Source organism: Simochromis diagramma, unplaced genomic scaffold (genome assembly GCF_900408965.1).
Source record: "Simochromis diagramma unplaced genomic scaffold, fSimDia1.1 OVJJ01000682.1, whole genome shotgun sequence".
Taxonomy (NCBI): Eukaryota; Metazoa; Chordata; class Actinopteri; order Cichliformes; family Cichlidae; genus Simochromis; species Simochromis diagramma.
In genome coordinates, this window is record NW_024387359.1 from 3542575 (window position 1) to 3565207 (window position 22633).

General features: G+C 41.4%; 1 protein-coding gene across 2 annotated transcripts in view; it reads left to right on the forward strand.

The window, feature by feature from the left end:
• Window positions 1–22633, forward strand: part of pi4kaa (phosphatidylinositol 4-kinase, catalytic, alpha a) — a 41917-nt gene that overhangs the window by 5564 nt on the left and 13720 nt on the right. The window contains exons 8-36 of one of the 2 annotated variants that reach the window (XM_040007371.1): window positions 72–220; window positions 297–362; window positions 450–546; window positions 7001–7192; window positions 7281–7381; window positions 7855–7984; window positions 8070–8199; window positions 8769–8864; window positions 8937–9120; window positions 9673–9773; window positions 10131–10299; window positions 10850–10900; window positions 11007–11115; window positions 14028–14164; window positions 14253–14386; window positions 14514–14596; window positions 14685–14755; window positions 15942–16066; window positions 16173–16254; window positions 16332–16415; window positions 16700–16789; window positions 16889–17008; window positions 19251–19343; window positions 20459–20615; window positions 20740–20867; window positions 20958–21116; window positions 21216–21367; window positions 21457–21564; window positions 22124–22344. In XM_040007371.1, coding sequence (XP_039863305.1) covers window positions 72–220; window positions 297–362; window positions 450–546; window positions 7001–7192; window positions 7281–7381; window positions 7855–7984; window positions 8070–8199; window positions 8769–8864; window positions 8937–9120; window positions 9673–9773; window positions 10131–10299; window positions 10850–10900; window positions 11007–11115; window positions 14028–14164; window positions 14253–14386; window positions 14514–14596; window positions 14685–14755; window positions 15942–16066; window positions 16173–16254; window positions 16332–16415; window positions 16700–16789; window positions 16889–17008; window positions 19251–19343; window positions 20459–20615; window positions 20740–20867; window positions 20958–21116; window positions 21216–21367; window positions 21457–21564; window positions 22124–22344 — 3519 coding nt within the window. The remainder of the gene's footprint in view (window positions 1–71; window positions 221–296; window positions 363–449; window positions 547–7000; window positions 7193–7280; window positions 7382–7854; window positions 7985–8069; window positions 8200–8768; window positions 8865–8936; window positions 9121–9672; window positions 9774–10130; window positions 10300–10849; window positions 10901–11006; window positions 11116–14027; window positions 14165–14252; window positions 14387–14513; window positions 14597–14684; window positions 14756–15941; window positions 16067–16172; window positions 16255–16331; window positions 16416–16699; window positions 16790–16888; window positions 17009–19250; window positions 19344–20458; window positions 20616–20739; window positions 20868–20957; window positions 21117–21215; window positions 21368–21456; window positions 21565–22123; window positions 22345–22633) is intronic. The other variant, XM_040007372.1, reaches the window with a different exon arrangement.

Here is a 22633-nt window from a genome sequence, read left to right on the forward strand (position 1 = left end):
TGTTTTGTTTTTTACCGGAAACAGAATAGACATTTTTACGGTACATAATTTATTCTTCCCTCTATGTTAAGGTTCTTACCTCCCCGATGGCAGTGCAGTGGACCCTGACTACTACTTCTCCACCATAAGCTCCAGCTTCTCTGTGTCCCCTCTTTTCACTGGAAGCAGCACTGGAGAGTTTCATGTCCCTCTAGATATGCTCAGACAACTCCTTCACATGGTCAGCAGTAACCACACTCAGAGTTTGGTTTTGTACATGCATGCAAGGTGAACATTGTATTACTTCTTTTGAACAGGTTCAACAGTTTGTCTCTGAGTCATTTTTAAAATCACTGGATGACACCTTGGCAGAACTTCAAGTGGTATGCCTCTCAAGTCCACTCAGATTTCTCTTCACTTTACTTTTCATGTTACGCTTTATTTGTAAATTTCTGTTGCTTTTTTTGCAGGTGAATCCTGGTCTTCATCTCTACTACAAAACCTTCAGTGATCCTCTTTATGTAGCCATATTTAAAATGCTGAGAGACACTCTTTATAATATGAAAGGTAAGGAAATCTGTAATAGATCCTTTCATTAATTAAAGGTAGTTTTACCCTTAACAAAATCTAACTAATACGTTCAACACCTTCAGGCAGTGGTAAATTAACAAGGTGATTCTGCTATTTGTATCTAAAAAGTGCTGTGTTTCTCGTAAAGTCCTTATTTGATGAAGAGAAAAGTTAACCAGAAACCACAGAAACAGTGGTGGTCTGCATTCTCAATTGCACACTTTGATCAGGAATAAAAATATGGTGCCAGAATTACAGGCGATAAACAGGGCTGTAACTGATTGCAAAAATGAGAACCAGTAATATTCTAACTTTTATTTTTAAAATTGTCTTTTAATTTTGTGATGTTTTTTTTTTTTTTTAAATCTACTGTGATCTTGAAAATGGTATTGAGTATATTACTGGTTATTGGTATAGTGTTTGAAATTTTAGTGTCATGAAAACCCTACCTATTAATTGCAGAAAATGTGCAGAAAAGTAGATGGATCTGAGATCCCCCAGATAACAGAGTAATAAACAGCTAATTGAGCTAAAATTAGGTCAGTTGCATATATAGATTTTGTTTTTCTGAAATTTGTATTACAAAGCTAACTTACCAATCTAATTTGGAGTTTTTGATTAAAATACTCTAAAAGCTGCCTGAATCATACACACAAAGTGAAGAGGTCCAGTTTAAGACTCTTAGTACATAGGGCCTCATAAACTACAGCCTTAAGTGCAACCTAGAGGAACTGCAGTTATTACAACTTACACATTAGCTTCCTTGTAAAGCTCTCAAGAATGCCCATCGATTCTTTCACATTGTATTTTGTCTCCCTTCCATGTTTGGTGAAGAAAAAGTGGATGCAAGTTGCATTGACTCACCACATCATCTTGTGGTTTGTTACGCCCCACTTAAAAATGAAGTGCTGACAGTGCATCAGCCACCACATTGTCCATACCTCTCTGATGTTGGATGTCTATGTTGTACTCCTGAGCAAGCAATGCCCATCTCATCAATCTTTGGTTGTGATTGTACATGTGTTTTAGGAATACCAGAGGGTTATGGTCAGTATAAACCATAACAGGAGTGGTGGTTGACCCCACGTACACGTTGAAATGCTGCAAAGCAAGCAACATGGCCAGGGTTTCCTTCTCGATGGTGGAATAGTTGAGTTGATGAGGCTTGAACTTAGCTGAGAAGTAGGAAACCGGGTGACTGATGTCATCAACTCCATCCTGTAGCAGTACTGCCCCAGCGCCACTTCTAGCTTGAAGACCTTGCTGAAGTCCAGAGCAGCCAGTACAGGGGCACTGCAAAGGAGAGACTTGGCACAGTCAAATGCATGTTGGCACTTAGCAGTCCATACGAAGGGTTCCTTTGGACTGCACAGATGAGTCAGAGGAGCCACTACTGTTGAAAAATTCCGGCAGAAACATTGTAGTAGCCCACTAGACCCAAGAAGCGCCTGAGCTCCCGTCTTGTGGTGGGCACCGGGTAGCTCAGTACGGCCTCCACCTTTGCATTCACAGGGCGCACCTGGCCGTGTCCTACTTGTTTTCCGAGGTATGTCACTACCGCCTTGGCAAATTCACACTTTGCCAGGTTCAGGGTTAGGGAAGCCTTGGTTAAATGAGCAAAAACATCCCTCAGAGTACTCACATGATCAGTCCAGCAAGAAGAATATACCACAATGTCATCCAAATACACATTACAATTGTTAATGTCCGTTAACACAGAGTTCATAAGTCGTTGGAAAGTGGCTGGTGCATTTCGCGTGCCAAACGCCATCACTGTGTACTGCAAGAAATGGTCTGGAGTAACAAATGCTGAAATATCAGAGGCTCTGCTAGTTAGAGGAACCTGCCAGTACCCTTTTAACAGATCTAGCTTTGTTATGTAGGTGGTGGCTCCAATGCTGTCTATGCAGTCTTCCATGCGAGGCAATGGGTATGAGTCAGGGACTGTGACTGCATTTACCCTCCTAAAATCAGTACAAAAACGAGGAGAACCTTTCTCCTCGTTTTTGGTGTCAACAGACATGAAGAGCTCCAGGAGCTATGGCTAGGTATCGCCAAACCATTTTCAAGCAGGTACTCTACCTCTTTTTTCATTAACTCCCTCTTGAGTATGTGTGTTGCTTAATAGGGCACGCATCACCCACGTCAATGTTGTGCTTTAACACTGGGGTTCTAGATGGTACATCCCCAAACAGACTAGGGTGCGCTTGGATCAGGTTTTTCACGTCATCTTTCTCGTCATGGGGAAGATAGGAGAGGTACGTGTCTAAGGCATCAAGAACCTCTGAGTTCGCAAGCCTACCACTCTGCTGACCTTCACTGCCCTTTACCAAACCATCATCATGGTTTATGGGCACAGAAATGAGTGAGATGGAACCCTCTTTATCGTCTTCCCTAGAGTGAAACAGTTTTGGCATATTTATATGGCAGAGCCGTGTTTTGCGCCTTCTATCCGGAGTGCGAACAATGTAGTTTGTGCCATTGACTTTGCTCTCTACCACATATGGACCTGCAAATTGGGCTGACAGAGATGGACCAGAGGTGGGCACCAACATGAGTACCTGATCACCAGGTTTAAAAGAACGCTGCACTGCCTTCGTGTCATACTGCTGCTTCATTTTCCCTTGGGCTGCTGACAGAGACTTCTTGGCTATTGCACAAGCATGGTACAAACATTCCCGACACTGCGTGACAAACTCAAGAACATTTGATTGCGGCTGCACATCAGATAAAAACTGCAGCAGGGCTGAAACCAAGGGACTCCTGTTTTGCTTCACGAGCTGCAAACAGTAGGAATGGCAGTCCGTCATCCCAGTTCTTGTCAGTCTCCAGACAATATTTTCGCATCATCAACTTTATGGTCTGGTGCCATCTTTCTAGTGCGCCTTGTGACTGGGGATGGTAAGGGCTGGAAGGGATGTGTTTGATACCAAGTGATTGCAAAGTCTGCTTGAACAGTTTTGACTGAAAATTGCTACCTTGGTCGGTTTGAACAACTCTGGGCAGACCAAATGTTGAAAAGAATTTAAGTAGAGCTTTAACTACAGTGGGAGCGGTGATTTTTCGAAGTGGTATGGCTTCAGGAAAACGGGTTGTGGCACACATGATTGTCAAGAGGAACTGATTACCCGCTTTTGTTCTGGGTAGAGGACCCACACAGTCCACTAAAACACGCTCAAAAGGCTCCCCAACTACCGGGATAGGTTTAAGAGGAACAGGTGGCACCGTCTGATTAGGTTTACCCACAATTTGGCAAACCTTGCAGACCTGGCCAGAAAAAGTGCTGAAGAACGCGGTCATAGGTTTTAGTGATTCCTAAATGACCTGACCGCGGGTGTTCATGCGCAAGCTGCAATATGCCGCCCCGGTTGTCCCCTAGGAATGACTATTTGGCGTACCACCCCCCAACCCTCATCACCTCCTTCCTGCTGTAAAGCAGATCTCGAGACCCATTTCCTCAACAGTAACCCATCCTCAAGATAAAACTTGTGTGCCTTTTTATTGTTTATTATCTCGCTTACCTCTTTAAAACACTTAGCAAGTGACTCATCCTTTTCCTGAGCATGGCTCAAACACTCACGTGAGACTAGCAAAGGAAGAACCTCAGACAGCGTAGTCAGACCCTGTTCATCGAGTGCTGATTTAGAAGAGCTAGCAGCCGGCTCTGTCCTCAGTTAGAACAGATCCAAGAACAGTCTCACTTAAGTTCACTTCCTCCAGCTTACGAGCTTGCGACCTGGTAAGAACACTGATAGAAAACACATCGGGGTGGGATTTCAACAGCTCATCCTCTTCTTGGATACAGCTGGGTTTATCCACCACTTCAGGAACAGGGAGTACCTTGTCCCCAGCAATATCATTTCCCATTATAAACTCAACACCCTGAATAGGAAATGAGTTTCTCATCGCAACCTTGAAGAAACCAGAGGCTTTCTTTGACTGCACATGAACACAATGTAACGGTGCTGGTATGTAGGCCATCCCAATACCTTGCACTTTTCTACTTACGTTACAGGATGACTCATCACTGACTGGTAAGTCAGTGATGAGTCATCGGCCAACAGAAATGATTGTGAGCCACCCGTGTCCCTCAGTATTCTCACAGGCTTCTGATCTCCAGGAAACCCTGTTAAGGAGACAAAACCATCAAAAAGGAAGGGTTTAAAACACTTATCAGGTTCACTTGTGGTCACATGAGAAGGGGAGTTTAGCGACTTGACTAGGCCAACCCCTTTAGCTTGTTTTAATTGCTGAGGCACCTGTTTACGTTTAAGAGCCAGACACTCAGAAACTATATGCCCCACTTTGTGACAGTAAAAACACTGTCTATCAGACTTGGAACCCGAGGAACCCTTGGTTGTTGAGGGTGTGGCTTTGTATCCTTTTTCATTTGTTCATGATAGGGTGATTCAGATTTACCCACAAACACGCTTTTGTGCGTCAAAGCGAATTCTTCTGCCAGGACAGCTGCCTCTTGCAAAGTGGCAACTTTTTGTTCATTCAGGTACAGCACTGTACGCTTAGGAACACAGTTTTTGAATTCCTCCAACAATACCAGTTCACACAGTGCGTTAAACTCTGAAACTTGACACCACCTATCAAATAGTATCCCTTTTTCCCTTGTGAACTCAAGAAATGTTTGAGCAGTGGATTTCCTCAGGGTCCTGAAACGCTGCCTGTAAGCTTCAGGCACCAACTCATAGGCTCTGAGTATAGCACTTTTGACATTGTCATACACAAGACTGTCCTCAATAGTGAGAGCTGCGCATACTCCCTGTGCTTTACCAATTAATTTGCACTGAAGCAAAAGGGACGAAACCTCCTTGGGCCAATGTAAAGCCATAGCAATGCGCTCAAACGCATTAAAATAGGCCTCCACCTCAGTCTCCCTGAATAGTGGAACCAGGGCAATATTTTTGCCTACATCAAATGTTGGAGGTGCAGGAGCAGGGCAAGAATTATCGGAAGGATTACTAATGTTATCTTCATCCTTCACTGAAGGTGGAACAGAAGGCTCAGGAGACAATTTGTTAGCTTGCAACTCCAGCTGACGCAACCTAACAGATGTCTTAGCTTCTAGCTGCCAACACTTTAGCTTGAACTCAAGCTCAACCTTACATTCTCTTTCTTTGGGCTCAAGTTCAAGACGAGCCAAACGTACCTTTAAGCGTGCACCAACACTGGGATTACTGGATTCGACAGAGAAGGGCTCAAACCGTGGAAGAGAGGCCGGTGGCTTTACCCCACCTGGTTTGACCACAGTAGGTGTCCCCGCCCCCTCCTCAGCACAAACCTCAGGCTGATCAGAGGTTTCGAGGACTGACGCGGCATCCTTAGAGTCCACGTCTAAAGGGAACACACCTTTCCCAACCAACCCACTGACAACAAGAGCCTTTAACTCGCTTTTCTTCATGGACTTGGCCACAGAGATTTCATAATGCGCGGCAACAGCACATAAATCCTCCTTCCTACATGCATCAAGCTGGTCTATTGCAGGCTCAGCTATAAAATCACCCAGGCTAAACTGTGCCATATTTAAAATTAATCCCGGACGAGCCCCCACTTCTGTTACGCCCCACTTAAAAACGAACTGTTGACTGGGGTGGGGGGTAACACAAAGTGAAAAAGAAAACAAACTACTGGAAAATAGATGTCATTAAACATGATTTATTGCAGAAAACTACTGAAGTAAAAATGAACACAGGGAAGCTCTTATCTTCAGGGTCTCCAAGGCCAAAACAACAAACAAAACACCACCTTTAACTAAAAATCAAACCAAGAAAACTCTAGCCGAAAACAAAATAAAATGGCTGAGCTCCCTGTCTAGCCAAAAACAGGAGAAAACGATCGAAACAAAAATGGCAGAGAACCCCTACCTGCTTCCACTATGATGAACCAATTAACACAGTAAAGGCACACCTTAGCTCACAATAAAAGAAAGAAAGCCAAAGTTACACAGAGTTTAAGTTCTCTCTCTCTCTCTCTCTCTCTCTCTCACACACACACACACACACACACACACACACACACACACACACACACACACACACACACACACACACTAAAGCCTGCTGCCCAAACCACTCTAGCTCACAGCACAACCTGGATGATTTGCTCACTGGCAGACCTGTAACACAGGAAAAGGAGAAAAAAAACTCTCTCACAGAGGGAGAACCACTAGAGGTCAGCGACCATAACATGGTTCAAAATGGAGTTAGATGAAAGTACTGCTGCTTTCGAAAATAGGAGACTTTTCTTTATGTTCTGTTAATAGCTTTAGCTGATTTTGGAGTTGTTAAAATTAAGTATTTTTTTAACACTGGATTTTACAATAAGTGCTTTTTATATTATTCAATAACAAAATCACAATTTCTCCTTCCCTAATATCTCTATAATAATAATAATAATAATAATAATAATAATAATACAAACATAATTTGTTTTCTGTCAGAACTTCAGACAGACTATGTGAAGGAGGTTCATGACTTTGTACTGGAGCAGTTTAGCAGCAGCCAGTCAGAGCTGCAAAGGATTCTTCATGATGTTGAGTACCTCCAGAGTGAACTGAGCCCACTCAAACTGCGCTGTCAGGCTAATGCCGCCTGTGTGGACCTCATGGTGTGGGCTGTTACTGAGGAGCAGGGTAAGTCTTGCTTCCTGTATCTTAGTCCAACAGTGAGTAATCAGTCTCGGTAATCTTGATTGTAAACCTTTTTTTGTTTGTTTGCCAGGAGCTGAGAATCTTTGCACCAAGCTGTCAGAGAAACTGCAATCAAAGACATCCAGTAAAGTCATCATTGCTCACATGCCCCTCCTCATTTGCTGCTTACAGGTAAAGAACTACCAGAGAGGGAAGAAAATGATGTGGGAGCAGGAGTAGAAAAGTGTTGTGTCCTGTTAAGATTTTGTTTCTCTTTGACAGATTAGTGCTTTCTTTCTTTTCTTTTCTTTTCTTTTTTTTTCAAGCCAATCAGTATGGTTTATACTTCTGAGGTATAGTAGGAGAATTTTGACAATGCTGAAATCGGGCTAAGATGCTCACATTAGAGCTATAACGATCAGTAGTTTGGTGTTGATGACAAATTTCTGAAACCTAGTGGTACTTGATTTTCTGGGTTATCACTGATGCTTTAGGTAATCACAGACTGTATCAAATCAGAAATTAAAAGCTTTAAAGTAACATCTATTGTGGCTGTCCTGTTGGAATGTTTCTCCTGCTTTCTTCACAGTAAATAGCTGTAAACCTGGGAGGAATCCAAATATTATTATTACAAATGCACATTTAGAAATACTTTTTGTGTTCAGGGGTTGGGTCGTCTGTGTGAACGCTTTCCAGTGGTGGCCCACTCTGTTACCACATCCCTGAGAGACTTCTTGGTGGTGCCCTCTCCTGTTTTGGTGAAGTTGTACAAATATCACAGCCAGTACACCCCAGGTAACTCATGCTCCACCACTACCAGCCAGCCAACCGTGTTCCTTCCAGTTTAATGTGTTCTTACAAGATTATGATTTTGTTTAAGGTGGTAGTGAAATAAAGATTCATGTGACCAATGAACATTCCCAGTCAACACTCAGCACCCATTCGAGCAAGAAGAGCCAGCCCTCCATGTATGAGCAGCTTCGGGACATCTCCATTGATAACATCTGCAGGTGAGTTCCCCCACAGGTACATTAGGCACTGGAGCTTTCCATTTTCCAGTTTGCAAGAAAACAGTATAAATAACAGGTTCACAGAAGTCTTCATAAATAGAACCGTTTAAGATCCAATTTACTCCCACAGAGTTTTTATGAAGGAGAAATAATGGTTCAGCAGTTGTAGTGCATCGGCATACCACAGAACCTGCAGACTCCTTGTCTATCTGCAGAGAGCATCTGTTTTGTTAAATGTGGGTAGTGCTAAAAATATGTGTTATAACCAGTATGTGTGCTCTCCAAAAGTTGATTCTGGATGATTGAGCATGCATCAAGACCAGTATGTGGGCTATTTTTGCTTGTGCTGTTGTTGGTCTGTCAGCAAGCTGTGGAAAACTCTGAAGTTATAACATACAAAGAGATGAAAGTGTGTTTAAAAACAATGATAAATGTCCACTGTGAATCCACACAGGTGTACAACGTGCTTCCCCTTAATATAAGGCATTGCTGAACGAAACCCATCCCACTTGCGTGTACATGTCATTGTCAACAAAGCCTTCACTCCCAGTCTTTCCTTCTGCTCTCAGGTGCCTTAAAGCTGGCCTGACTATGGATAATGTCATTGTTGAAGCTTTTCTCGCCAGTCTGTCTAATCGTCTTTATATCTATCAGGAAAATGACAAGTAAGCCTCTCACCGAAATTATACTCTGCTCTTGACTTGTGAAGTTAAAATAACCAAGATATTGCCCCACAGGGATGCTCACTTGATTCCAGACCACACAATCAGGGCTTTGGGTCACATTGCTGTGGCCTTACGGGACACCCCCCGAGTAATGGAGCCCATCCTTCAGATTCTGCAGCAGAAGTTCTGCCAGCCTCCCTCCCAGCTTGATGTCCTCATCATAGACCAACTTGGCTGCATGGTCATCACAGGGAATGTGAGTGTTTATATTCAAACTTCATGTGTCTTAGAACTTCAAGCTTCTAGAGTAATTCAATTGAATGCAATTTTATTTATGAAGTGCCAATTCATAACAGCAGTTGCTTCAAGGCACTTTATATTGTAGGGTAAGACATGGCTAAACAAAACTAGGGTATCATCTGCATAGCAGTGTCTTACAATAATAATGCCCAAGGGAAGCATGTATGATGTTAACAGATTTGGTTCCCAGCACAGAACCCTGTGGAACTCCATTACTAACTTTTGCATGTGAAGAAGGCTTCCTAATTATATTAAGAAATTGGAATCATAGGAATCTCTATGATTTAAACCACTGCAGTGCAGTTCCTTTTAATACTTACGCACAATTGTGAGTTATACAAGGGAATCAAGCTTCTGTGGTATGCTTTCTTTTTCAGAGGAAGGACAGTATATGACATCATATGCAGTGATATTAGACCCAAATCTAACCTTTTTAAAGTGTAATTTTTATTTTTGAAGGGGAACTTTGTGTTTTGTTTTGTTTTTTCTCTTTTTCCTTCCACTTTAGCAATACATCTACCAGGAAGTTTGGAATTTATTCCAGCAGATCAGTGTCAAGGCAAGCTCCATGGTTTACTCTACCAAAGATTACAAAGATCACGGATACAGGTAAGAATCACCTTATAGGGCAGATGAGGAATTTTAGTCTTAAAAGATCATTTTTTCCCCCCCGGTGTTATGGTTTTGCTTGTTCACATTGGCGTCATGTTTTTTTCTTTACTATTGTCATTTCACTGCAAGTGTTGGCCACTTGCTCTACAGTCCTGTGTTAGCATTCAAATGTTTATTTCAAGCTTCAATGCAGCTGAGTTTTCTTTTGTTTTTTTTTCTCCATCTTGAGCATCAGCAAGCAAAAACTGTATCAATTCTCTTATGGGAGCCTGAATGTGAACCATACCCTGCTGTTACAGAAATGCATGTGCTACTGCTTATCTCGTACATAAATGTTCCTTCCTCTTTCTGCAGACACTGTTCCTTGGCTGTTATAAATGCACTGGGTAACATAGCAGCAAACCTTCAGGCTGAGCATATGGTTGACGAGCTGCTAGTCAACCTGCTAGAACTCTTTGTTCAGCTGGGCTTAGAGGGCAAGAGAGCCAGTGAAAGGGCCTCAGACAAGGGCCCAGCTCTGAAGGTATGGCACACACTCACATTGCACATTCCAGTATAATGGGAAGGAAAAACAACACAAGTGGAACTAAAAACAACATAGGGTAGTTAGGTATAAGGTCAAACAAGTCAAGTGAAGTCAACACATGCAAGAGGAAGTTTTTACCTTAAATGGCTTTGCTTCATTTTCTTGGCAATCTGCTTTCATAAGATAACAGCATACTATAATTGGGAAAGGATTCCGATTTTTACAGTTTTCCTGCAGCTAGAGCCAGGAAACATACGTGATGCATATAGTAGCTGTTAAGTCACACTGTATTTAGTTTCCTTCAGATCCCAACCCCCCTGACTTTATAGTTTTTACAGTGCTCCATAAATTAAATTTTTCAAATTTTAATATTTTTATTAGCATGGGAATTTACAGGTTTCTTGTTTGTTTTTATGCTAGGGTGTTTAATAAATTTGTTAAACACTGAAACTTTAGCTTGTGTAGAAAATATTTAATGTAGTTAACTCATTAATTAAATAAAGTGGTAGTCTATTTTCAAGTGGCTAATTCAGCTCTGTACCTTCAGGCATCAAGCAGTGCCGGAAATCTTGGAGTCCTTATTCCAGTCATTGCAGTGGTAAGTGATTTGTGTATTTTCATCATATAATCTTTGATAATTCAGAGTTAGTATAAACCTAGCACTTTTAAAAGGTCTGTTATCCCTCCTCTTCTTCTGTTTTTAGCTGACAAAGAGGCTACCACCAATCAAGGAGGCAAAGCCACGCCTGCAGAAGCTCTTTAGAGACTTCTGGCTCTACTCTGTAGTCATGGGATTTGCTGTGGAGGGTTCAGGTAGAAGGAGTTGTTTATTTCTGTTGTGTTGTGTACAAAAATATCAGAAATATCAAAATTTTGTTTGTTTTATCACAGTAAAGCAAACTGAAATTTTTGTAGCTCTATTTCTGTTTTACATCCTTAGTCCCGTAAAATGTCAGTTTTACTATATTGTCTCCCATTTATTTTAGTAGTCTCATCATATCAGTCTGTTTTAAATTAGGAAATGCAGTGGGAATTTGTGGGAAAGTTTTCAAGCAAACATTTTTTTATTCCTGGAATCACCATTATCTTTAATTTATTATAAAAGCCTTAATGAATTCATATATCTGTAGCTTCTTTTTAGGATTAAATGTAGTACTGTGCAAAAGTCTTAATCCACCCCTTATTCTTTATGTATTTAATTTCATTTTTATTTATCCATTCATCCATTTTCTTCCGTTTATCCTTGTCAGGGTCAGGGGCATTCACATTCATACCTATGGGAAATTTAGAATTACCAATTAACCTAACCCCACTTACTGCATGTCTTTGGACTGTGGGAGGAAGCAGAAGTACCCAGAGAGAACTCACACAAATACAGGGAACATGCACACTCAACACAGAAGGGCCCCGGCCAGGATAGGTGGAATCAAACAGGACCTTCTTGCTGTGAAGCAACAGTGCTAGTGGTGCGGTGATTGTCCCATCTCAAGGCACTTTATATTGTAAAGGAAAGAGCCTGCAATAATGGAGAGAAAGACGGAACAATCGGACAACCCTCTATGAGCAAGCACTTGGTAACAGTGGGATGGAAAACTCCCTTTTAACAGGAAGAAACCTCCAGCAGAACCAGGCTCAGGGATTGGCAGCCATCTGCTGTGAACAGTTGGGGATGAGGGGAAAGAAATAGGACAAAGGACACACTGGATTTAATCATTAGTTACTATTGAACTCTGGCTCTCTTCCACAAAGTGGTTTATATACACATAGACAATGAAAAGCTGTGAGTGAAGAAGAAACACTTGGTGCATAATGGGAACCCGCTAGTAGCCTAGGCATTTTGTAGCATAACTAAGGGAATGTTCAGACTCACCTGATCCAGCCCTAACTATAAGATTAAAACTTTCCCTTTTTTTAAAGCATATACAGTACTTAAAACTAGAGAAGATTTCTGTCTGCTATATCTAAACTGTAAGCTGGTTCCATAGAGAGCTGAGGTCTCTGCCTCTTATTTTACTTTTAAATACCCTAGGATACCCTAGTGCTCTATTGCGGTGAAAAGGTAGTATATCAAGGCCTGTATATGAGGAGGAGGATTTTTAATTTCATTCTGGATTAACAAGGAGCCAGCAAAGATAACAAATGGGATAAATAGGCTCTCTCTTTCTTGTCCCTTTCACTACTCTCGCTGCAGCAGTCTGGATCCATTAAAGGCTTTTCAGGGAGCCTTTAAAACAAACTGATAATAATGAATTACAATAGTCCATCCTAGAAATAGTAAATACATAAACTAGTCAATCACCATCACTCTGTGACAGGATGTTTTGAATTTTAGAGATACAATGCAAATGCCAGGAAGCAGTCCAAAATATTTATTATTTATTTATTAAGAATTATCCTAATCAAAAATTACGTGAAGATTCCTCACAGTATTACTGGAGGCCAAGTTAATATTATCCGAAGTAAGTATCTGGAGAGACACCATTTTTCAAAGGTTTTTAGGGCCAAGTACAGCAACCTTTTTTGTTTCATCTGAATTTCAGGTTTATGTCTTTAAGACATTTCTGCAGTTAAACTAATTTTGTGTGTGTCATTTTTGCTTTGGATAGATGAAATATATTAGATAGATAAAGCCAGAAAAGGGTGGAGTGCCCACTCCGGGTCAGGGACAAGACCCTGCCCCAAGTGGAGGAGTTTAAGTCTCTCGGGGTCTTGTTCACGAGTGATGGGAGAAGGGAGCGGGAGATCGACAGACGGATTGGTGCAGCGGCTACAGTGATGCGGACGCTGTACCGGTCTGTTGTGGTGAAGATAGAGCTGAGTGTAAAAGCGAAGCTCTCAATTTACTGGTCGATCTACGTCCCTACCCTCACCTATGGTCATGAGCTGTGGGTAGTGACCGAAAGAACGAGATCGCGAATACAAGCGGCGGAAATGGGCTTCCTCCGAAGGGTGGCTGGCCTCTCCCTTAGAGATGGGGTGAGACGTTCGGCCATTCGGGAGGGGCTCAGAGTAGAGCTGGTGCTCCTCCACATCGAATGGAGCCATTTGAGGTGGTTCGGGCATTTGACAAGGATTTCCTCTGGGCGCCTCCTGGGTGAGGTTTTCCGGGCATGTCCCACCGGGAGGAGGCCCCGGGGCAAACCCAGGACACGCTGGAGAGATTATATCTCTCGGCTGGCCTGGGAACGCCTTGGTGTTCCCCCGGATAAGCTGGAGGAGGTGGCTGGGGAGAGGGAGGTCTGGGCTTCTCTGCTTGGGCTGCTGCCCCCGTGAGCCAGCCCCAGATAAGTGGAAGAAAATGGATGGATGGATGGATGGATGGATGGATAAAGCTGAGTTTCATCTGCATAGTAATGAAAATATATGCTATGCCTTCTAAAAATACAGCTTTAGGGAAGAATATATAACGTATATAGAACGGGTCCCAGCATAGCACCCTGGGGAACTCCATAATGAAGAAGACACCCTATTTACATGAACAAATTTAACCGTGCTAGCTAGATATGATTCAAACCACATTTTGCTTCCAAGGAGTCAAAGTTTTTATTTTTCTAATTTTTTTTTTCTAACAGACATTGGGTGATATATTTGTTAGTGAGTTGGTAAGGAAGCTTTGAAAAATACAGTAATATGTGGATGAGATTAACCATTTGGACATTTACTCACATGACACAATTCATTTTTAAAGATGTAAATCTTAAATTTGCTGCTGTTGAAATGTTTAGGTTTGTGGCCAGAGGAGTGGTATGAAGGGGTTTGTGAGATAGCGACCAAATCACCATTGCTCACCTTTCCCAGTGGAGAACCTTTACGCTCAGAGCTGCAGTACAACTCTGCCCTGAAGAATGATACTGTCACTCCGGTATGAGAATGCCCACATGCAGACAAACACCCAGATATTTTGTAGTTTACCTGCTGGCACTAGTTTTTGATTGATTGTTGAATTCCAGGCAGAGCTGAATGATCTACGCAGTACCATCATCAACCTGCTGGATCCTCCTCCAGAGGTGGCTGCTCTCATCAACAAGCTGGACTTTGCCATGTCCACATATTTGCTGTCTGTTTACAGATTGGAGTATATGAGGTAAGCCAGCGTGAGATTTATTTATTTATTTTTTAATATAAAATCTCATGCACATCTTCTCCAGTTTGTACTAGACTAGTATATATATCTAACCTTTATTCTGGTTTGTTTTTCTCACATCTGTTAGGATGCTGCATTCTCTGGACTTGGACCGCTTTCAGGTTATGTTTCGATACTTTGAGGACAGAGCAATACAGAAGGATAAATCTGGTAAGAACAACTAAAAAAAAAAAAAAAAAACATTGAAAAATACCAATTTACTGGTAATCATTTATTCTGCACATTCAAATGTTTTCAGGTATGATGCAGTGTGTGATTGCTGTTAGCGACAAGGTTTTTGAGGTCTTCCTGCAAATGATGGCTGAAAAAGTAAGTAAGATGTTAGAAGTCAAAGTATATCTTAAGTGCATTTATATCTTTACTTTATTATTCAATGCGTTCTTTGGTTAAATACATATTATTTGTCATGACCTGACTCAAAAGAATGTGTCAAAAAAGGGCGATCATACATAGCATTAGGTTGCTGTTAAATGATTTATTTAAATAAAAAAAACAAATACTGGTTTTCAGTATATATGCAGTGTCTGATTGCAGGGAAAATGTATGAGTGAGTTTGTGCATGCAAAAACAAAAGAGAGTGCTCTACCAGTCAGCAAACAAGGGGATAGGATATGAGTAGAGAAGAGTCAGCCCACAGGACTGATTTTCCTCAGCACCATCTGCTCAGGTGTGCTGCGTCCTAAACTGGGTCAGCGCCACCCACCAATTACCTGGAATAGATAGACGCAGAAAACCAACACCAGCCATGCAGCCGTCACACTCTCCCCCATAAGACAGGGTTCTTACCCTTAACCAAAACAGAAGATAAACTGCACAGATTTAACAATTTGGGTGTTTTAGGTGTGCTATTCATAACCCCTCACATACACTAAAGGTCCATCTCGAGACTCAGTTGTAAATCAAATGTTTTGTAACAGTTAGATAACATTTAGCAAAGCTGAAGTCATAAGCATCAGATCCAAAAACTACTGCAGGAGCACTGGAAGATTATCATATAACATTTAAAAACATGTTGGTTGTGGAACAAAAGTAGACAGGACCCAATTAAATCAATATTAGTCACTCATCTCAAATAGAACACACAGTTAATAGAAAAACACTGCAGTTAAAAGACAAGCACCCAACCAGATTGTGTATAGACTGCAGTCAAACTGATTCAGTTTTTCTTTTCAATATTCCTGACTTTGCTCTCCAGGGAGAAACAAATCAAAAATAAATGACCTACTGTACACAAACTACACTTAGAAAGGTTCCCAATTGTAGTCTTAAAGGACTCCTGATATACTGATTTTAGTTTTAGATTTTATTTTTGGACTCCAATATAGTTACTTTACATGATTTACAGAAGCAATTCGGTGAAAGTGAATTTCCAGCTCTCAAATGTGAGGATTTACTGCTTTTCTCAGTTTCATGTCATGTATATCACTGTAAACTATTTTAATGACATAATCTTGAAAATATTCTACAATAAAATTACATAATGTCACACTTTTAGCCAAAAACCAAAGCCCATGAGGAGGAGCTTGAACGCCACGCTCAGTTCCTCCTGGTGAACTTCAACCACATCCACAAAAGGATCCGTAGAGTGGCTGACAAATACTTGTCTGGCTTGGCTGAAACGTGAGCATGACTTGATGCACATGTTAATTTACTTAAAATATCACCCAGAGTCACATTAACTGTACAAAAGCAGGTCCCTAATTGACTGTATTTTCTCTCTACTTAGTTTCCCCCACTTGTTGTGGAGTGGCCGTGTGCTGAAGACTATGTTGGACATTCTGCAGACTCTTTCCCTCTCACTCAGTGCAGTATGTGATGATCATTAAGACTGTTATACTGCATTTGTATACCATGACTTATGCTGTATAATTTGGATCTATTACAGGACATTCATAAAGACCAGCCTTATTATGACATCCCAGATACACCATACAGAATCACTGTCCCAGACACGTATGAAGCCAGAGAGGTAATGTTGCTTTACTTATGATTTGTGTTTTTCAGTTCTTTCCCCTATATATGTATTAATTCAATTCAATTTTATTTATATAGCGCCAAATCACAACAACAGTCGCCTCAAGGCGCTTTATATTGTACAGTAGATCGTACAATAATAGATACAGAGAAAAACCCAACAATCATATGACCCCCTATGAGCAAGCACTATTAGATAATAGATTTTTGTAATGTATTGTCTATGTAGTAGATTTTTTTTTCTCATATATAAAAGACCTATTGTCTCTTTGGTTCTAGAGCATAGTGAAGGATTTTGCAGCACGCTGTGGAGAAATTCTTAAAGAGGCTATGAAGTGGGCTCCATCTGTGACCAAATCCCACCTGCAGGTAACATTTATTTTGAAACATTCTAGTCTGTAACATGCAAAACTCCACATGTTGCCTTAAACATGCTTTAAACCACTGTGCTTTACCTGGTCTTTTCAGGAGTATCTAAACAAACATCAGAACTGGGTATCAGGTCTCTCCCAGCACACAGGCCTAGCCATGGCCACAGAAAGCATCCTGCACTTTGCTGGTTACAACAGGCAGAGCACCACACTTGGGGTGGGTGATACACTCATCATTTTTACAAATTCAAGTGTTGGGGTTGCTACAAAAAAAAAAAAAAAAAAAAAAGTTACATGTTTTGTTATTTTAGTAGTAATTTCTCTACTTGTTTTGGAGGAAGGTTCAGAGGAGGTTGGAGATTGTTACCATCATGGGCTCATCCGGTCAGAATGAGAATGAACAGTCAGTAATCACTTGCAGGGTTTTTCGTTTTATTGAATGAATTGAAGGAAAGACACACGGACTGCTATCTCTGAAAGGAAATAAAGTGTGATTTAAGTAACTTAGTAACTCAAAATAATACATAAACTCAGGAGACTCAAACAGAAACTCACCTCAGCTGCCACCTCATGTGGGAGTGAAGAAAGAGTGAGCTGTAGGTGAGTGCAGTCCTTATATAACGAGTGACAGGTGAGTGCAATTAAGGGAAAGCACCACACCCAATCAAAGGTGAGGAAAAGAAACAAGGCGCATCTGGTGAAGTGAGTGTTCTGAAAGGTGAGCTTTTACAACACTACTACTACACTACTCTACACTACTTGTTACATTACCTTTGAGTTACTCCATAACATCACCTGAAATAAATAACTATCAGTCAGCCATGTAAACCTGAGATAACGGTCCCACACACCAGTACATAATCCTATCATAAGGAGGGCATACATACAGTGCTCCAAAAAATATTTTCCCCCAGCCTGATTTTATTTGTGCATCATTTTCATACTAACATGTTTCAGATAAAACAAATTTTAGTTTTGGACAGAAATACAGAACACCGTTTTTATGAAGTCATTATTTAAAAACTCAATTTTTTTTATTTATTCTGGTTATCTTTTAATATTAAAATGTATTTACAATGATTTTTCTCCAGAAACATGTACAGATAGAAATGAAGGCTGCAATACTGCAAGCCTGACTCCTTATATCTGTCATGGTCCTGGGCCGTGTTGGCCCAGTATTCTTAGTTCTCTTGTATTTTTGTATTCAGTTCCCTGTTTAGGTTCTGTTTCCTGAGTTGCCCTGTTATGTTGTTCCCTGTGTGCTTTCCCTTTGTGACTCTCACCCCCTGTGTGCCCCTCTCTGTATTCATGAGCCCTTGTCCCCTTTCGTGTTTTATTCCATGTTTTCCCCAGCCTGTTATGTCTGTGTTCTCCCCGTGCTCTCTCCGCCTGTCTGAACCTCTGTGTACTTCCTGTTTGACTCTGCCCGTCTCCCGTCAGTGTTATGTTCACCCCGCCCTGTCTCGTTATGGTTATCTGTGTCAGCTGTGTCCCCCGTGTGTTCCCACTTTCCTCGTTAACCCTCTGTGTATTTCTGTCTGCGTCTCCCTCTGTTCAGCGTCGCGTTCTCCCTCATGCTGTGTGTGGTTCTCCCCGTGTCTTCTGGTATATGTTACAATTAGCTTTTCCCAGTGTAGTTTAGTTTTGTCTTGCTTTGGTATCACTGCTTTCGTTTGTCACCTGTCAGCAATAAAGCTGCATTTTGAGTTTATCCCCTGAGTCCGTGAGTTTGCATTTTGGGTCCTCATCCTGCCTGCCACACAGCGACCATGACAATATCAGCTTTTGTTATCTGTTGCAGATAACACAACCAGGTTCTGGTTGTGTTTTTTTTGGCTGGCATGTACTCAACTTTTACTTCACCCTGGGTTGTTTGATAGCTTTGTGAAAGCATGTTGTCTGTGCAGATGTTTACACTCAAAGTTGCCCTAGCATTAGTGGCAGTGCAGTCAGTCACATGAATTTTTTCTTTGTTTTCTTAGATATTTTAATATATTAATTATCAGAGTACATTATTAGTGATTTTGGGAGAGTTTTGCCATTTAAGTTTTCTTTATGGACTGATCCTAGTGCAGAAATGTGATTTAAAAACCTTCATCAAATAAACCTTCTTCTGTCATTGGTAAAGGTAACATTGCTGTGTGTAATAACTCTGTTGCTTTTGTTTGTCTTTAACTGAACAACTATGCATGTGAATCGTTAAATCTGTTTTATTACATTAAAATGTCAGTAGTGCATAAAATATGACCTAAAATATAAAGTGCTCTGGTTTACACAATAGGGTTAGCAAATCTGCAACAAGTTATTCAGTACTCTAGTCACACTTGACAGATAAACTTTTGTTCTGGTAACTGTCATGTCACGTTGAACACTGTTTTGACTGTTTTTTATTAGTAACAGTTTATGCTTATAGTAACAGCATGGTTTATTAGGTTCTTCTTTGTCACTTTCTCCTTTAGTCCACTCAACTAACTGAGAGGCCAGCCTGTGTGAAAAAGGACTACTCAAACTTCATGGCCTCCCTCAATCTCAGGAACAGATACGCTGGAGAGGTAAAGTCACAATAAATATTACAACCCATGTTCACTAAAAGACTGGGGTATGGAGAAAAAAAAAAGAAAGAAGTTGGGGAGAAAGTTAACAGAGGGAGAGGAAGAGAAACCTGAACCTCAGTGATGCACCCCAAGGCCCTGCATGTGTGTTGGTGTGATGAAGTGGGAGGAGAGAAGCCATTAGGGATGGGGAGGAAAGGATCGGGGTGGCCAAAGTACTCCCTCCCTGAAGCCAGAGAGGAGGTACTTTGGGGTACCAACCGCTAACCCCCATAGGCACCCCAGTTCCCCGAAATCTACCAAGGACAGGGAGGTTTAGGCCCATCAGACTGGGGTCCATGGCAGCAGCACCACCAAGCTCCACGCAGCCCATGGTGGCCCACCTGACTCCACAGCAAAGGAAAAACTACACCTACTCCAACAATCAGTCCCAAACTACATAAGACAATAGAAGTCACCCAGATTGAGTCCATCCTCCACCTGTGGTAGACCCCCCCCCCCCCCCCCCCCAGTGTGAAGGGGTAATATTGTCATGAAAAGGGTGGCCTGAGAAATGATCAGCTAATGCTAACAGCCTTAGTTAAGAGTGCACAACACAGGAACATATACTTGCTAGAGTAACTACAACAAAGTAACATGCCAGTAAAATACTGGAGTTTAATTCATTGGGTAAGTTGTTAGTATAATTAACATCACAAGCAATACTACTAGACGGATCTGGAGGCTGTTTTTTGGCATTTATGTGTTGGCTTAATTTTTGATCCTGGAGGTTCCAAAATCTAGTTGAGTTGTCGGTGGCCATTGTTGATCACACTGTGGATAATGGCCACTTCTAATGGACCAGTACCTGATCTAATGGTCCAGAGATCTCTGTAATGTAATCAAAGGGGGAAAAGTTGGACTGCGTTAGCTATTGCGTTAGTGATCATGGCCACATTATTTTGGTTGAAAAAAACACAGATCCTTCTGAAATTTTGTTTGGTGAATGCTGAAATCTTAAAGGGCTCATAACGGTGCCAGAGTGAAACCAGAATACGATGCAGGCAGATTTTGGAAACATAACATCTGTTTATTAGATACATTTTTCATACTCATAAATGTTCTTTCATTTGTAGGTATCAGGCATGATCCACTTTGCCCAGGCAGTCCGGGGACAGTCTGATTTGGGCCGACTGATGATTAAACAGTTGGGAGAAGCATTAGACTCTGCACAGCCTGAGGCTTTTACTGAGGCCATGTTCAAACTGACTGCCTTGCTCATTAGCACCAAAGGTTATTTTCCTTTATGATTTACTTTGGTATTTTGGTATTATAAGTGATGATGTTGGTATCAAATTCATGTCTCTCTCTTTTTTGGGGGGGTGGGGTGGCATTTTCTCTCCTGAATTGCCTGTAGATTGTGATCCTCAGCTCCTGCACCACCTGTGCTGGTCTCCACTCAAGATGTTTACAGAACATGGTATGGAAACAGCAATTGCCTGTTGGGAGTGGCTGCTGGCGGCACGTATAGGAGTGGAAGTACCGGTACATATACTCAAACAAACAAAAACCTCTCTCTCTTGTCGGTATACTTGAATTGCATACATAGTGTCAGTATCCTGTATGCCTGCTTAGTTCATGCGAGAGATGGCAGGAGCATGGCAGATGACTGTGGAGCTGAAGATGGGCTTGTTCTCGGATGCTCAGGTGGAGGCTGATCCTCTCGCTGCCTCAGAGGAAAGCCAGCCCATCCCCTGCCCTCCAAATGTCACCCCTCACCATGTCTGGATAGAGGTTGGATAACTGCCAATCTGCTTGAGTTGTTTATGTGTTATCTTGTTAGTCAATTCTTTTTAAATTCTCGCCTTGTTCTGTGTCTCCCTGTTCAACTAGTTTCTGGTCCAGAGATTTGAGATCGCAAAATACTCCAGTGCAGATCAAGTGGAAATCTTTGGCAGTTTGATGCAGCGCTCTCTGTCTCTAGATGTTGGTGGGGCTAAGAGTAGCCTCAACCGCCATGTAGCTGCCATTGGACCTCGCTTCAGGTCACCAGTCACAGTGTTTACATAGTATTTATGGTGTGCTTATACAAAATCTCTTTCCTCTATGAAAACCATCTTTCTCTGTGCTCTAGGCTGCTCACTCTTGGTCTGGCTTTGCTCCACTCTGACGTCGTCACCAATGCAACTGTAAGAAATGTGCTCCGGGAGAAGATCTACTCTACTGCCTTTGATTACTTCAGGTAGTTAGACTCAGATGCTTGCTCTTCTTCAATCAAATCTAGGCTTACAACAAGTTAACATTTTTCAGTGCTAGCTGATTAGCATGCTAACTTCAGCATGTCTGTCTTCAATCTTTCACCCAACCTCCTAGCTTTTGTTTATTTGTATTCTGTTATTGTTTGTAATAAAATTTACATTGAAACTTTTTAAACCATCCTATATATTATTACTTTGTAAAGTAAAAACTTATAAATAAACTATAAACTAGTGACAATTCATCAATTCATCCAACAACTGGCAAGGCAGTTAATCAATCACAAAAAATGTAAAACTTAAAAAAGTGCTGCATGAAAAGGGGAAAAAATTGAACCATTTTGGAACGAAAGTCAGGTCTCTGTCATTCTCGCTGTCTTTAACTTGTTGAGCTCTTTTAATCTGGACCAAAGAAGTAAGTTAACCAGCATTCCAACCTTTAGAGCCAAGATAGCCTTAGGGTTAGCCCTAACCCTAATTCAGGATTTAGGTAGTATTAGCCCTAATCTAACCCTAGTGAGACATTTAATGTTTTTGTCTTTCTAGTGTGGCTCCAAAGTTCCCCACCCAGGGTGACAAGCGTCTCCGTGAGGACATCAGCGTCATAATCCGTTTCTACGCCAGCATCCTGTCTGACAAGAAGTACCTGGCAGCATCTCATTTGGTCCCACCTGGTGAGCTTGGTACTACCCCAGCCCCGAGCACGCTCTCTGCTGGGATATTTGGATCGCTTATCGTGTCCAGCACTTCTCCAATATCTATCTTAAGTAAGCCTAAAGCAGTGGAGCTTCGACTGCATTGCAGCAGGGGCATGCTTTTACGTGGGTCAAATTTGAGATTGCTTTTCCTCACAGTCCTCCTGATATATGCATCTTTGATATTGATTTAATTTACTTTTCTTTTCTCTTTTCCCTAAACGTTCTTATTTTGGTTCCTCTCATATGCTCAGTTTTTCTACTCTTTCTTTACTCATTTCCTCTACTTTGTGATCCATAAAATTTAAGTCAGTTTTTGCCTTAAATATTTAGAAGCTGTGAGGAAAAGCACAAATTTGTC